The following is a 17,991-nucleotide window of genomic DNA, read 5'->3' on the forward strand; positions in this document are numbered from 1 at the left end:
TAGCAAAGTCTTTTTTTTTCCCCCTCAAACAGTTAAATGGATCCTTTATTAATCCACAACAAAAACAAGTATAGGGTAAAATGTCAGATCGGAGATTACAAGACTGGAACAAACGGTTTATCATTCGGTGCAAACTACAATGGATAATCAGAAAAATATCAGACATGATCACATATAATTATAGTTTGCTATTTTGAAACCGTGAATACCGATCAAAACCTGCTAACGAAAATTTAATCGTGGACCTCGATAGTAATCAAGAAGGAGAACATCATAAATCCACGATGAAATTCTACTTTATAATGAAATGGGGTAATCGGGGTGTCTCGGGCCGAAATTCGAGTGCAAGATTCCCTCAACAATTGCAACCAACAAACATAATCAATCTATCAAATCCCTAAGTAATCAAACCAAGGAAGCCTAAGGCCCATTGATTAATTCAAACCAGCGATTACAACAGCCCAATCCCTAAGTGATCAAACCAAGGAAGCCCAAGGCTCCTTTGATCGGTTCAAACCAGCGATCACGATAGGGGAGCTGAGACCGGCAAATACCAATATAAAGGGGCAAGCTGCAAAGTTGGTTTTGAAGTCAGGAAGTTGGATTAACGGACTAGTAATGTGATCGTGTGTTGAGGTGGGCGAGGATACTATCGTAGGGGCGGAGAAGCCGTATACTAGAAGCCGCCATCGGAGGGGAGGGAAGGGTCAATCAGACAAGCTGTGGCGTTAGGGAAGGGTGATGTCAGTAAGTGGTGGATGATCGAGTCGAGCCAGAATTTTACGGAATCGGGTCGGGTCGGTTCAGAGTCAAATCAAATCAAACTAATCAAAAGGTAACACAAGTTGTCCACTCTACTCTCTGCCCTAGATCTGATCGGAGGGAGAGATGCGCTCCCGATTAGAGAAGGAGACCACCATGGAAGGCCATAGACTGCTCAAGAATTGAGTCTGTGGACGGTTGGCGAGTCCACTACCGAGATCTATGACCACATCTAAAGGTTGCCGATAAGAGGAACCAGGCACAGTGAATGCAATTGAGGTGTGAAGATCGCAACACCCAAAACCCTCGAAAACACCATCACCGTGTCTAAGGAAGGATGGGGGAGAGAGGTAAAGAAGGAGAACTACCGAGGATGAAAACTACTTGGAGAGAGAGGCCTGCTCCAGTTGTCTGTTCTCGGTGGCGGTGATGCGGGACGCGCCTACCCAAAGGCGAACGCGCTGGTGAAGGTTGCTGGAGTTAGGGTTTTCTAGTGTTAGTAGTAGATAGGAAAGAGAGAGAACTCCCGAGGAGTGGATTGGGAAAAAATAAAAATAAAAATAAAAATAAAAATAAAAATAAAAATAATTAAAAATAATTAAAAATAAAGTCATTTTCCTGTCTTTTCCTTAGTTATATATGTATATAGTTTACGTTTAGGAAAGTACACTTTTACTTTTGGTCAAATGTCCTATATTTGGTCAAATGTTCAATTTGGTCCTTTTCAGTTTATTTTTCAATTTCGTCCTTTATATTGTAATAATCGTTTGATTTGATCCTTTTGTCAATCAAATTGCCAATATTACTGATGTGACATATATTTTCATGCCGCACGTACCTTTCTACAGTGTGGCCAATTTCAAATATGTAAAAAATAATTTGAAGAAATTAAAAATTTGACAACATATATTTTTTTATTTCTACCACTCGTACATTTCTAAATAAAAAATAATTTTGAAAATAAAAAATCTTTATAAATTTTTTTAAAATTTTTATATCAAAATTATTTTTATTAAGAAATGCACATGTGGTAGAAATAATTATAGTTTCATTTTTATCTTTTATTTTCAGAATTATTTTTATATTTTATTAAATCACTTTTATATTATTTAATTTTCAAAATTATATTTCACTTTGGAAATTATTTTTATATTTATTTGAAACTACAAATAAATATATTCGTGAATTAATTAAAATTATTGAATACTTCAAAGGAAGGCTTTCAAGTACAAGGTGATGTAATGTGCCATATTAGAGGTGATAATTAACAAGTTGGATTAATTGGGTATCAAGAAAACGAATAAGCTAAAGCTCATGTGAGCTGGGGGACATGTTGATCATACGTGTCAAAAGGATTTAAAATTTTGTGCATTATTGGCAAGCTCCACTTCAACAGAATCAATTTTCTTTATATAATCCATGTGCTTATAGAGAATTAATGTGATTAAGATACGCAAATCAGGAAGCCGATCAGAAACTGTAGTTGGGACTTTCCAATTGTTTAGATTTCTTTTTTATTTGCTTTCATCCTTTTGGTTTATGATTTTTTATTATTCATATCTGATGTGCTTTAACTTGGAATGCATCACATGAAAGATGTCTCTTTGTCACAGCAGTTTGCTTCATAAGATAATAACAAAAACCTCAAGTATAATTCCTTTGTATAGATTCAATTCACTTGCTCTTAAGATTATAAATGCATCTTTTTCACATGATGGGATGAAATGCATACGGCAGTTGATATAGTATATAAATTCCAAAAGATTAGGGCTTCTAGCAATAAGGATTATTATTTTTGGACAAAAATGAATCATACTTTGTAAAGAAAATTAAAAAGAAGCTTGTCTTTTACCCCTTCCGAAGCCATGGGGAAGCATAAGGAATGCTGACTGAAGGAAAATTATACAATCAAAAGTTCGCATTCCCACTCACGAAGTCTGAAAGCCCAATTTGAAAAGCAAATATTTTTCCATCTCAATTTGTCCTTTCACGAGTACATAGAACATACTTAGAGAAATTGAGTCCAAAGATCGTGAGTTACCAAACACACAACCTGGAAAAATGAAGATGAAGTTAGCCAATGAGGTTCGATCGAGTTGAGAGTGCTATGAACATCCACTCCAATCTAGGTCTCGACCTTCTCCTAGTTGCTCGAGGCTGAGCTCAACTTTTGTGTGAACTCCTGCTTGGAACTTTTGAGTCAGATCGAACAGATGGAGATACAAATAAAACAAACTACCAACAAATAAGTTACAGTGACAATTAGATATAGAGACCTGAAGTTTGTGCGAAATTTAATTAAATATATTGACTATAATATTAGTTCAAACATATAATTAAATTAAAACAAATAAACAAGACTCCTTAATCACATGAAAAAAGAAGTAGATGATGTGAACTTTCTTCAAAAAACTTATACGCACAATGTTTTGGTTTATGCATCGGTCCGGCAGAAGATCTCCTTAATTTGTTGAAATGTTCAAAACTTCAAATAATTTTGTTATGTCCATTTGATCATTTTTTTCATGCATTAATTTTCTTCGATCAGCCTTTTTTTTCTACGCCCCATCCATTATAATTCAATTTCATTTTGTAAGCATGTTTCACATGAGAAAAACTTGACCATATTTCATATGTATCAACAAGATATAGAAATTTGATCACGCAGCCACAGTTTGTTTCGTAATCATCTTTATAAGATAAAAACATAAATCTCCTAGAATGATTCCTTGCATAGATTCAATTGATTTGCACTTAAAAAATACATTCAATCTTTCCACCATGATGTGATGAAACTGCCAAATATATATGCACTAAAATCAATCTCCAACAAGATTTATTTAACAACTAGTTGCAGCCTAGCAAGAAAGATCGAGCTAGATGGAATACTCTATGAAGGAAAAAAGAAAAGGAAAAAAAAATCTCTTGGGAATCTCTTCCCCTCCATAACACTCACTCTTTACTTTACTAGTGTATCGACAAGTGCGTTGCATGTGCATGTGAGTTATTCTATACGAACTACTATTATCATTGGTTTTCATCATAATTGGCATGCCTAGTTCGTGGAGAATTCTATATTACTTTCACGTTTTTGGTGTAGTCACTTTAGGAACTGTTGGTTTGCAATTATTGATGAGTAGATAGATAAGTTTATTGATCATCTAACAATCAAAAATCTAATTGCACCGTACAACTGACAGTAGCATAGACTTTCTCATAATTCGCATATTTTGTTGTCTTTTGCCGACTGAACTTGAAATTTTTTTAAGTAAGGAGAAATGCAATGTAAGGACAAGGGGCTGATTAACAAAACCTAAAATATGAGTACTCAGAGCCGAACCTCGATTAATCAAGCTTGTAGACAATGTATCACCGAACTTTCCTACGTTCAAGGATGAATTTTTTTTCTGATTTACTCCAATAGACATGAGTGGAACATAAGTAAACATATAAAATGGATGTAATCAAGAAGCAAACAACACAAATTGTGGCTCAGAAGCAAAATCAGGAGACCATCACTAAATATATACATTAAGAACTATCAATAGGAGAGAGTCCGAGCACCAAACAACACAAAAGGCTTAAAAAAGCTACCACTCGTTTGTAGATAGTCGCAACAATAATAAAAAAGGGCATGTAATATAACTATAATTCTTGTTACTTTTTAATTTATATGAGTTAACACAATGAAGTCTAAAATTAATCAAATTCACAATCTCAAATAGTTACAAGTGATCATGGGCGGGTAGTTCAATTTTTCGGTTAAAATTTTCGTTGCCAACATTTTTTAGATGGGTTCTTTTTATCAACCATTTGGGGATAAGAGGTTGTGTTTCTCTATACCAAAGCCAGGACAAATTATCAAATACAAAATAAGTAAATAATATTCATCATAAATAGACATTGCCACATATAGGCATCGGATCATTAGCAAGTAAAACAACATAAAATTCTTACCGGAAAATAACATATATAAGGTCAATCGATATTCAAGTCCAAATCCAAAAAAGTAAAAGGATAACATTGTTCAACTCCAATGATCTCCAAGTTCAACAACATCAAATATCAAGTTTGAAGTACATTAAACAAAACGACGCAAAACATTCAAATTCGACATTATAACTTGATATTCTTCATTCAAAACAAAATCCACATATCTTCAATCTTCATCCCATCCCATCACCTTCCAATCTAGCTTAATGACTCAGCTGATGTCACAACAAATATGATATTTGCAGTTAATCATTGCTTTAGAAAAAACTAAATCCATAGCAGCTGATCTATTCTGTGAAAATGGAACACATTATGCTCAATCTATTTTGTAAAAAACAAAACATATTTAGCTAAATCTGTTCAATTCTAAAAAAAATAGCTCGATCTCTGATGTGCAGAACATATTCAGCTCAACTGGCTTTGTTCTACACAACAGAGCATTCTAAGCTGCATAATATAAGAGCTGAATAATTGAAAGAAAACAGAGTAAAACGCAACAAGGAGACTGATCAAGCTTGTAGGCAATGGATTGCCTAAGTTTACTGCATAAGATAATTCACCAAACATTACATATCTTTGCACATAGATCAAAGTCATATATACTTGGCGATAAGATTCCCTACCTTCACAAACAAGCTTGTCTATTAATCTTTACATCCTATGATTAATAAATAATAAAATTATTGTGCTTTTGAAAAAATAAAAATAACTTCTCCTTACTTAAAAAATTTCAAGTTCAATCGGCATAAGACAACAAAATATGCGAATTATGAGAAAGTCATGCTACTATCACTTGTATGGTGCAATCAAATTTTTGCTTGTTGGATGATCAATAAACTTATTTATCTACTCATCAATAATTGCAAACCAACAGTTTCTAAAGTGACTCCACCGAAAAAGTGATTGCAATATAGAACTCTCTGGGAACTATAGCTACAATCGTCACAAGTTGAAACCTCGCTCCTAACCATGTGTCTTTCTTGGTTATCCTTCACATTACCAGGGATATCGGTGCCTCAATCTTATCAGTGATTGCATCTTCATATTTCCTCAATTTGTTTTTTATGACTATTCTTTCCCATTTAGAACTATTACGCCTATCTTAGTGGAACTTGGAAGGTCATCTTTGGGCTCTACTTCTGTTATTGGTACGTTCCCCTCTGATACCAGTAATACCTTCCCCGTATCTTATGAAAACACATATTCCAATTCCACCTGATGTCTTGAATAGACTCCCATCCACATCCCCTACCCCCGACAGATGTTGCACCTGAGGTCATTGATCAGTCTACAGGTCTTGTTGCTTTTGTTGAGGATGCTCTAGTCACTACTGACCCAGATGAGACTGTTTAGGCTCCTTTTGTTCCATCAACTAATCAAAACACACACAGGATGATGACACGTGCTAAAGATGGATCTTTTCCTCCTCCACGCTTTGTTATATCACGCCATCCTATGGTCTTTTCTGTCTCTACTGCCTTGCAGGAGCCGCGTTCCTTTGCTCAGGCTCGCAAGCATTTTAAATGGCGAGCCATGCAGGAGGAGTATCGGACATTACTCCGAAATAAAACCTGGGATCTAGTTCCACCGTCTCCCAATCAGAATGTTATTGGCTGTAAGTGGGTATATCGAATTAAACAGAAGGCATATGGAATGATTGACCGCTACAAGGCTCATTTGGTGGCTAAGGGATTTAATCAGCGAGAGGGTGCCAATTACCAAGAGACTTTCAGCCCAGTCATCAAACCTGTCACCATCCGAACTATCCTTTCCATTGCTGTTTCCTTGCAGTGGCCCATCAAACTACTCGATGTGAAAAATGCATTTCTTCATGGGCGTCTTTTCGAAGAAATTTACATGTCTCAATTTCCGGGGTTCATTGGTCATTCTCGGTCTAATCACGTATGTCGCCTCCAATGTTCTCTCTATGGCCTTAAGTAAGCACCCTGTGTATGGTTTCAGTGTCTAAGCACCTTCCTTTTTCAACTTGGAATATGTGACTCGAAGGCCGATTCGTCCTTCTTCATACTCCAGCATTCAACCTATGTTATGTTTCTCCTGGTTTATGTTGATGATATAATCTTGATCGAGACTTAGGGAGCTCCTTTTCGGTCTATCTTGGAGGCGTTGCACAAAGAATTTGCTATAAGGATCTTGGTCCACTTTATTTCTTCTTGGGCATGGAAACTAGGTCCGACTCTATTGGTCTCTATCTTACGCATTCCAAGTATATTCATGACATTCTTGTCCATGCTCAATTGCAAGCCTATTAGTTCTCCTGTTATCTCTTGCTCTTGACTGTTTCTTCACGATGGTCATCCATTTGAGGATCCTTCTCTCTATCACCGCGTGGTTGGCAGTTTTCAATATTTGTCTCTTACTAGACCAAACATTGCTTATGTCATTAATCATGTTTGTCAATTCATGCATAAGCATTATGTGATTCACTGGCTTGCTGTTAAGAGAATTTTGCGGTGTCTAAAAGGTACTATTACTCAAGGACTTCATCTTCGATTGGGCTTCATTTCGACACTCCATGGCTTCTCTGACTGGGCTGGGAATCCTGATAATCGACGATCAATCAGTGGCTTCATTATCTTCCTTGGCTCTAATCCGATCTCTTTGAGCTCAAAGAAACAACGGAAGGTCGCTCGTTCTAGCACAGAATCTAAATACAAGAGTCTTGCTAATGCTACTACAGAGATAATTTGGCTCCAGTCCCTCCTTCAAGAGTTGGGTTTTTTGCAGTGTCGAGCTTCTACTCTTTGATATTACAACAGCTCTGCGATTTATCTCAATGTGACTCTTGTCTTTTACGCTCGAACAAAGCACATTGAAATAGATTATCATTTTTTTTCGGGAACGTTTTATGTGAGGCCAACTACGAATTCAGTTCATTAGTTCTAATGATCAGCTTACTGATGGTCTTACTAAGGGATTATCTTTTGCACGCTCCTCTACCATTTCGATCCAAGCTTCACGTGGCGACCACCTGTTAAGCTTGTAGGGGAGTAATAGAGGAAATAATGAGTAATAGAGGAATAATGATTTCAAATCGCAACTTTCATTGTATAGGTGTTGTATTATAATCATGTAATTTTCTCTTTCCATAAACACGCCATGTACAGATCTATATAATGCAATACAATATACCTCAAACATTAAGTTGAGGTTTCAGCCAAATTCACTACTCTTTGAATCAGAATACAAACTCGAAAAATATATGGAACATATAAATAAAAAAAATTTGAATACATAAAAGACAAAAAAAAAGGGGTCCACTCGCCCTACGGGGGCGATGGAACTGTTTTATATGTTTTATGTAAAATAAATAAATTATAGACCTAGCGCATGGGTAATCGCAAGTCTAGAGCTAGTTTCCTATAAAAGTCATTGTGCAACAATTATATTAAAGTAATAATTAATCGAAAGTAGTTAATATCTTAAAGGTAGGCTTAAAAGTACAAGGTGATATAATGAGGCACTTTGGAGGGCGATAATTTCACAAGTTGGATTAATAGGGTACCAAGAAAGCTCATGTTAACAAACATGGGTCAAAGCGGTTATTTTTCTTAAGTAAAGTCTCGAATTCGAATATTGTGATTGGAGAAATTCACTGTGAGAGTTTTGCTCCCTTAATGGGCTGACTTGATTTAAACTAAATTAGATGGAATCCGTCAGACTTCCAAATACCAGGGTAAATGGGAAAAAAAAACTGATGTTAGATGGGGAACATGTTGATTACGTGTTAAAAGGATTAAAAAGTTTGTGCATTATTGGCGCACCATTCTTCATTAAAATCAATTCTTTAATTAGTATAACCTACCTTCTCAATTTACCCTTTGTCTTTGTTTAGATAGTTGATGAGACTAAGATCCGCAAATCGGAAAGCTGATCGCGAAAGCATAATCAAAGAACATGCACGAGCGAATATCTATTCATGTTCATGGCAAGGTGCACATGAAAATAAGTTACATATGGAGACAATATGCTAATTTGAAAATTATTATTATTATTATTATTATTATTATTATATGATAATGTATATTTTCTGTCGTGCTTCCTTTAACTCCATATCTTATAATAATTTTTGTACACCTGCATGTTCCACTATATATACATCTTTATCATTTAATTATCTTTTCCTGACGGGATCAGTTGAGATCTAATTGAACTTCTGAATATCACAATTCACACCGAAAAAAAAAACTCTTTCTCGTCAAACTCTAATCTCTAACTTATACTTTGGTTCTGATACTTTTGTTTTCTGATTGGCTGTGGTCAAGCACTTCTCAAAAAAATAAATAAAAAGAAGTGAAAGTTGTGCTTATTCATAATTCATTCATGTTTAAAATGTGCTCATGTTTTTTTTCCCCAATATGCTTGCAAGAACTATATATATATATATATATATATATATATATATATATATATATATATATATATATTTGTTTCGTTCGATGAAATGGGCCGGCCGGATATCTCCTTTGTTGCTGTTCAACTTATTTTGTTTGACAATTTTCTTATTCCAGCAGCCCTTAGTTCTATGCCCTGCGTGTACGACAATAACATAATACTTTTCCATTTTAAAATGTGTTTCACCAAAAATAAAATATGTTTCACATGCACATTTGATTTGGCCGCACTTCAGTTTCGTATTTCCACAAAATAGAAAATCGACCGCACGGTCGAGAGTTAGATTCATAAACCTGAAAAACGAAAGACATTTGGTCTTTCCACAGTCGAGTATATATTATTCATACATATACACACCGAAAATTCAGGCTCCAAGCGAAGACTTATTCCCTGCGAAAAGAGTATTCTATAATTGCTAAGAAAATTAAAATTTATAAAAGAGGTAAAAGTTCCTATTGAAAGGGGAATTCTAATTGAAGGATATTATTCAATCAAGTTCGCATTCCGAGTCACCAATAATTCCAATATGAAAGCAAATGTTGCTTATTAAAGGCAAATTGTCCTTTCACTAGCACATAATACATAATGACGAAAAACAAAAAAGAGCCGAAAAATCGAGAATTAGCAAACACAACTCGTGCACAGAGAGGAAGTTAGCCGGTCAGGGCTGAGTTGAGAGCGCTGTGGGCGTCCACTCCTATCTGGGCCTCAGCCTTCTCCAAGTCGGTCGAGGCCGAGCTCAACTTTTGCGTGAACTCCGCCAGGCCCTTCTGGACTAGGCCGGCATCAATCCGATCGAGAGGAACAGCCTCAACGGCAATAATATCTGCGTAGGAATTCCCATGGATGAATGCGAAGCCGCTGCTTATGAAGTACTTTGTCACATCGTTGCCTTCGTGAACCGAGAGGACTCCAGGTTTAAGCTCTGCAATTGAAGCTACGTGCCCTGGAAGGACACCCATCTGCCCAGTCGTGGCCGGTATTATGACCATGTCGACCTGTAGTAGAAAGAATGCGAAAACGAATACATTAAGACTGCAATACGAGAGACAAGATGACCGATGAGAACGAGATAGAGAAGCCTCAATTAATTATTGAAGCTTACAGAAATTAGAGCAACAATTACTACCATTCGAGCTCAAAAGGACTTTTCAACATCTGCATGTATAGCAGTGCAGAGAGAGAGAGAAGACGGGTGTCCAGAAGATAGATTTGAGTATTCATAGACAAATTTTCCCGCACAAACCCTAACAATTACAATTCATCAACATCCAACAAACTTTAGTGAATTTCAACATCCTATTAGTGGGGAAGTGCACCAACAGCGATCAAACAGAGAACACCACAATCAGGAGAACCTACCTTAGTTGGAGATATTCAAAAGAGTATCACAAGATCTCTTGAAAAAAGAAATGATTGCAGCTTCAGGGCTTTCAGAGAGGACTGAACACGGTAAAAGTGGGGGGAAAAAAATGAACAGGGGCTGAAATAAGTCAACCAATATGTTTTGCTTTTCTGGATTGGTAGGTCAACGGATGCCGCATTTGCTATAAACTACTGGTTCCAAAAGAGTAAGAGTTTTCGCTCCTAAAACTATCATGCAAGTTAATCCAATATAAATCTAGGCAAGATATCGTGCATTCAGTAGCAACTGACAAACCAAAACCCTATCTAAAGATTGGACTCAGTTTTCATTTGGAAAACCTCCTCAAGAAAGGACAAAAGCTAAAAACCCTTCAGAACAGTAGCCAATGCAAATGAATGTTCCACAGAGACAGTAGTTAGGTACTTAATAAGAATGGGGACAAAGTTCGGTTTAACCTACTTCAGTTTCACAAAATGCACGAATGATATGTTATGAATCTCTTGCACTTACAGCCCCTTGATTTGTGAGGAGGCATGAAAATATCTAATATTTATCAGAAATTCAAGGACTCTAATTATCATACAACAGGTCAATAGATGGACCTTACTGGGCAATGACCTCTGATCATCGGATGAGTACTTTCTTGTAAAGTATAGTTCCTATAAAGGCCTTCATTTCCTCCAAAAAGTTTCGAATATTTTAAGATTTGTCCACCCCGTATTTAGACAATTGATTTCTGGAATTCGTCCTAGGATGTTCATCCTAAATAGTTAAACAGTCAGACGTTTCTTTAGAAACCTATCCTTTTCAAACTTCTCCTCACAAGAAAATAGCTCAAAATAGCAACTCCAAGGAATTTCCCGAGAGATTGATTGGGGGAGAAAACCATGCATTGCAGCAGGGGAAGACTAACACACTTGGAGACTGCCACCTTTGTATTGGTTCACCTGCTATGGATGAGGCCCAAAACAGAGAATAAAGTATCCTTGATAACCTAACTGTCGTCCGCTTACTTTAGAAAAGTAGTAGTTTCCAAACTGAAAAAAAGTTTATTGGGTTTTCAAGTTCACCACAGAACTAGCGATTCCACCCAACTCTTCTAAAGATCATCTCATTGAAAAATCCATCATCACAATACGCAGTGAATACGAGTTCCCTGCCTCTTATGAGAACTGTCAAGAAGTTTAGAGAAGCTGCTATTGAACACATGGCATCTTACAGAAAGTGATACATGGGGAGAACTGCTAATAACTAGAGCAATCTCTCCCTAAAGTCAAGGAGAAGATCCCAATCAAAATGACCATAAGCGTCCACATATCAAATTTGCATATAAAACTCAAATGGCGCAAACATCTGTCTAAAATTCAAGGTTTCATTGCCAATAACCACAAGAAACAATAATCGATCTACTTATCAAACACAAGACCTTGTCGAGGTCAGTTACGCATTTGGTTTCTGAGCTATAACTTTACCAAAAGGCCAGGGATGGAAAAGAGATGCATTGGCGGTAAGGATTGCATAGTAAAAGTTGCTCCTTTTCCAAATCTATGGACAAGGAAATTCTTCAAATATTCCAGTACTTGCTCCATTCACTCCAACATCGAAAATGCTCATGTTCTTTGCCACCTTACACTTTCTTTGACTCAATTAAGACCAACTTTTCTCGAAACTACTTATCGAAGGAAAAAAGAATTCTTGAAACTTTGGACAAGCTAAACCCAGTGGTCAGGGTCTAGCAAAGAAATGAACGAACTGACACACCGAATGAGTATAAAGATTCACAACTCAATGATAGGCAAGCTCTCAGAATTCACACCAATAGGTCAACTCATATCCAGAAGCAAACATTCACTGCATCAACTACTCAAAAGGGCAAAGAGAGTTCAGTCATTCAACATTAGCAAGAAAATGTATCTGCTTTGTTTGGTTTGAGGGGATTGGAGGGGAAAGGAAGGGAAGGGAATCTTTAAGATACTTCAACCCAACCACATTCCGTCAAAAAGAAAATAAAGAAACTCGAACTCGAAAGAAAAATCAAGCTACCTAAGACAGCTAGCAGCTCGGAAATGCATCACATGAACGAGAACGAGAATCATCAAAATATAAACCGGACCAAACTCAGTGAAGCAAAGGGAATAAAGGAACAGATCGACTGCTACACAATGCAGGCTCCACTATTCATCTAAGCGTGATCAGTCAAGCATCACATGAGCAATCAAGGCTTCAATTGCAACAGATAAGACTCCGCATTGTGGCGAAATGAGAGTCAAGTCACTGACCTCCTTCTGCGAGAGCTCAGAGGAATAAGGAAGGACGAAATTGACAGTGATCTTGGTGGGGATGGAGGACGGAGTGGGTGGCCGGGGCTGCATGAAGGAAAGCGGCGTCTTGGGAGGCTCGATATTGGGAGTGACCTTCCTCCAGGCCTCGACGAATGCGGAGTCCGCGGTGGGAGCCGCCGGCAGATCGGTGGAGAGAGCCCGAGCTGAGGCGCGAGCGGAGGCCAGGACAGGCTGGCGGAGGAGGGCGGCGGTGGCGCGGCGGAACATGGCGGAGGACGGGGTTTCGGGGATCGCTCGGCTCTCGCAAGGTCGGAGAGATTGACTAGTCGAGAAAATGCTGCGCTGAGGACTGAGGAGCGACCAGCCAAGAAATGGGTCAGAGCAAATGCTCATGTAAAAGAGGAAAATATCACCATAAGGCACATAATTTTACCGCATTTTACACTGCAGCGCAAAAAAAAAAAAAAAAAATTTCACGATACAATACGGAAAATTCTTTTCTTTTCACCTAGCACAACGTTAGTATTCCATCAAAAAGTGGAAATAATGCAGACATTGAGACCCTTTTTGGAATATTTTCACACAAAAGGAAACTTGAGAGTCTAAAGCAAACTAAATAAAATAAAATTATTAAAAAACAAAACAAGAAAAAAAAGAAATTGATGGCTAGGTCGAGAAAGGGGCTCAGCCGCTGGCCACCTCTCCCCGATTGAGATCGTTGGCTGACGCAGACCAAGCTGGCGACCCTAGTCGGGGGGTTGGTGGCCGACAGGGGAGCCTTCCTCCCCGATTGAGATCATTGCCCGACGCATACTAGGCCGACGACCCTAGTCGGGATTTTGGGGGGATCCCAGTGTTGGGGGCTCCCTCGCCAGACAAGGCTGTCTCAGGCAAAGCCATCCTTTATGCGAAAGTATCCTAAAAAGAGCCACCATGTCAACATTCCGTCTAAATTTTAACGGAGACTCAACAACGTGCTATGTGGTGAAAATAATTTTTCGTATTGTATCGTGAAATGATTTTTTTTTGTGCAACAATGTGAAACACGGTAAAATTCTATGTTGTGTGGTATTATTTTCCCTATGTAAAGCTTATTTCTCTTTCCAATAAACCTTTTTTTGTTAAGTTTTAATGACACCTCTGTAATTTTGTAAAGCAGAACCCCATCCTTCTTCCAAAATTCGACATTCACCACTCTTATTTCGATGATACGGCAGTTGACTCGACATTAATGCTAACGTGATACTTTCAAATATCATTTTTAAATTCTAAATAAATAATGTGAAAAAAAGCAACAAAGAGACACAATAAGGGAAGACAGGCAGCGAGGAAAGATTGGCGACGGGGCTCCCTCGCTAGCGACCCACTGCCCCAAGTGAGGTCTCTTCTAATGACCTCACCTAGGGAATGGGTAGCTGGCAGGAGATTTGATTGTGGGCGCTCCCCTGCTGACGACCAACCTCAGGTGAGGTTGCACGACGTATCATACAGATTTGCCAACCTCACTTGGGTGAGTCCTAGTGGGGAAGTGCCCATAATCGAATTTACCCCCTTCTGACGACTTCACTTGTGGGGTGAGTGGCCGGCAGTTCCCCTTCGTTGCATCTTTTGGTTTTTCTTAGAATTTTTTTAATTTTGACTTTAAATTTTAAGTTTTTATTTTCACATTTAAAATTTTTTAAAATTGAAAATGAAATTTGAAAGTGCCACGTTAGCATTGAAGTCTATTCAGCCATCACATCATTGAAAAATAGAGGTGGCGAATGTCCAATTCTGAGACCATCTCCAGCGATACATCTATCGCGTCTCTCTCGCCAAGTGGCGTATGGAGAGATGCGCGGTGGATGCCTCCGCCACTAGAGCATCTCCGTGCATGGAGACTCGTCTTTCTGTAGTGGGATGTCTCCCTCTGAAGAGCGACGAATGAGCGGCTACCGTGTGGGGCCTACGACTGTCACGCGGCAACCACTTACCCACCTTTTTATATATATTTTAAAAAGAGCCATTGGCGCCAATGGCTAGAAATTTGAAGCCCAATGGCCAAATTGTTATATATATTTTATATTAACCATATATAAATACCAATCCACATTCAAATATTTTCCACACAAATCTACACCTCCAAATTCTCCAAACTTCTTCTTTTTCGACAAAAAGAACGGCGTATCCAAATCAATTTAACTCCAACGCCTATAACCCAAATCCTAAATTACAAATTCCCAATTTTCCCAATCTAAATTATCAATTTCCGTATTATTCACCCACTTTCCCATTCCCCTCCCCATTTCACTCAATATACAGATATGCGGGTTCATCCTCCCAATTTATGGGTGGCACGAGTTCAACATTTGGAAGTGTTGCGGGGAGTCTGATCTATCCCTACATGAGACCCCAAATTTACCATTTACTCAATTTCCTAACAGCGACCTAGAATGTATCGACCTAAACGACGACAATGTTCCGGCTGAGATGGTGGTCGCACTAGTGCTAATGGCGATGGAAAGAGGATCAACTGCTAATCAGTGACTGGCTAGATATTGCGAAAGATCGTGTGGTCGGCGTCGGTCCAAATTTAACTACATCTTGGAACCGAGTCCACAAGTATTGCAGTGAAAACAACCCAACTTTCATGAAGAAAACAGTTACGCCTTAGAGCAACGCTAGTGTAAGATCAATAAGGATGTCGCGAGTCTTAACGAAATCCATGAGCAAGCTAACTGTCATGATCCAAGCGGAACGAATCAAGACAACGTAATGGAGATAGCGCATGAACTTTATTTGCAAAATAACAAGAATAAATTCAGTATGGAGTTGGCTTGGAATATACTTTGGAAGGAAGCGAAATGGAGAAGTCTTGTAAACGCAGGTGGAGGTTTGAAGCGAACAAAGACAAATGTTTACGGGGTACACGACATCATCCAATCCCTAAATGGACGGGGATGATAGTGTGAAGTCTCTAATTCATCCACAAGGCAAAGAAGCGGCCAAGAAAAATAGCACAGCAAAATCAAAAGCTAAGGCCGTTGCTCCCAATCTCGATGAGGTGATGGAAACTTTTACATCCACTTGCGTAGGGAAAGTATCTGAGTTGCAGGAATTGAAGAGTATTAAGGAAAATGAGTTCAAGATCTGGAATAGGGAATTAGAACTGAATGATAAGGAAATGGTGCTGAAGGATATGGAATTGGCCCTGCAAGTCCTTAATATGGACACGTCTACCATGCCTGAGGCAACACATGCCCTCCATGAGAAGTTAATTGCAGAAGTTCTGGCTAAGTTCTAATTTATGTTTCAATCTTATGAGTCTGTCATGTTTTTCTTTCTTGAGTGTCATGTAATTTTATTATTGTAATGAATTTCAATTAATTTAATTAGTTTTTATTATTATCCATTAATTTGAATATATTTTTATTAGTAATTTAAATAATTATTATATTTTATTATTTTATTATGTTTAATTAATTTAATTAATTTTGGCTATTATTAATATAAATTATTAATATATAATATTAGCTATATACATTAAGTTAATATAAAAAGTATGTAGATCCTTATAAGAGACCCAAAAAGAGAGATAACTATTGGAGTATGAAATTTCTCTTTTTCTTGAGCGAGTCTCTTATCTATGTGACACCTATGTAGCGAAGATAGGTCCATATGAGAGACCCATAGGAGAGACAACCATTGTGGGTAGTCTAAAAGGAGGCCCTGTTATTATCCATTTACCAAATTATAGTGGGTGTAATTGGAATTTATCATGTTTCTTTTGGCGAAGCATTTCCAATAAAATAATCTTTTTTAGCTCCCGTTTTTTATACTACTAGGATAAATAAAACTCAAAAAAGATTTCTCAAACTTCAATTGACTTATTATATTTCAACTAATACAATAATATTGATAACTAGTAAAAAAATAAAAATGTTTTTTATTTTCCTTTTCTCTTTCTTGATTATGCACACAATACATAGAGAGAATGTGTTTGTTTTCGAAAAAATATTCAACTCAACTCAACTCAACTTCACTTATCTTCAATTCAACATCACAATCATTACTTTTTAAATTTTTTAATTTTTTTTAACCATTCAATTCAATTTTTAATATTAAATTTTCTCAACTATTCATTACTTTTTCACAATTCAACCATACAATCATTACAAACCAATTAAAATCAAAACTCAACTCAACTCAACTCTCAATCCAAACGCAATGGGGCTAAGGGTTGTGAACACATTATTTTTCAATACATGCCATTGCGTGTATAATATATATATATATATATATATATATACTAGTATTTTATGACGTGCGTTGCATGGAAATAGATAAACTCCTTTTTTTGTATTTTTTTTTTCAAAATTTAAAATAACATAAGAAATTTTTACAAAAATTATTAATAGATGAAGTAAATTGACAATTCTAACCCTATTAACTATAACCCTATGAAATGTTTATGGGAGTCAATTTTACTTATATATATAGATAGATGTATTAAAAATGTTAGACGAATTACATACATACATATATATATATATATATATATTAATATATGCATGAGATTGGATTCTATCTAGAAAATGATTTTTGCATTATTATCACTTCTTAATTAACAATTTTCTAGGTTATATTAGTTGGCAGGAGCTTACTCTTATATATATTAAATAGTGTATTCTACTATATATATAGTACATATATATGAATTCGATAATCAAAATATGATTTTGCAATTATATCAATAATGGAAATAGATAAATCCCTTTTGTATTTTTTTTAATTTTAAAATAATATAATAATTTTTTTAAAAAATTATTAATAGATGAAGTAAATTGACAATTCTAACCCTATTAACTATAACCCAATTAAATGTTTGTGGGAGTCAATTTTACTTATAGATATAGATTATTAATAGATGAAACAAATTGACAATTCTGACCCTATCAACTATAACTCTATTAAATGTTAGTGGGAGTCAATTTTATTTATAGATATAGATACGTGTATAATACAATACATATACCTGATGGTGTGTATTTATATGGGCCTATTATTTAAATTGGATCATGGCCCATCCCACGCAATTATTTTTCAGCCCAGCCATAATTTCCCCCCCCCCCCCCCCCCCCCCCCCCCCCCCCCCCCCCCAAATCTGCTCTTCCACCGCCCCTTGAAGTTGTC

At 36.9% G+C, this 17,991-nt stretch overlaps 1 protein-coding gene across 1 annotated transcript; it reads right to left on the bottom strand.

The window, feature by feature from the left end:
* Nucleotides 1-9,620: 9,620 nt before the first annotated feature.
* Nucleotides 9,621-13,227, bottom strand: LOC116206114 (ATP synthase subunit delta', mitochondrial-like). Its single transcript, XM_031538885.1, has 2 exons — nucleotides 12,817-13,227; nucleotides 9,621-10,169 (listed from the first exon to the last, which is right to left on the bottom strand). Exons 1-2 carry the CDS (start codon nucleotides 13,210-13,212, stop codon nucleotides 9,825-9,827), a joined length of 741 nt encoding a protein of 246 aa, XP_031394745.1. The 5' UTR covers nucleotides 13,213-13,227; the 3' UTR covers nucleotides 9,621-9,824.
* Between the last annotated feature and the right edge of the window lie 4,764 nt (nucleotides 13,228-17,991).

This window comes from Punica granatum, chromosome 4, assembly GCF_007655135.1.
Source record: "Punica granatum isolate Tunisia-2019 chromosome 4, ASM765513v2, whole genome shotgun sequence".
NCBI lineage: Eukaryota > Viridiplantae > Streptophyta > Magnoliopsida > Myrtales > Lythraceae > Punica > Punica granatum.

Coding starts and splice junctions, on each gene's coding strand:
- LOC116206114 (XM_031538885.1), bottom strand. CDS start 13,212: ATGAGCATTTGCTCTGACCCATTTCTTGGCTGGTCGCTCCTCAGTCCT. Junction 10,170..12,816: donor CTGAGCTCTCGCAGAAGGAG/GTCAGTGACTTG, acceptor TTTCTACTACAG/GTCGACATGGTCATAATACC.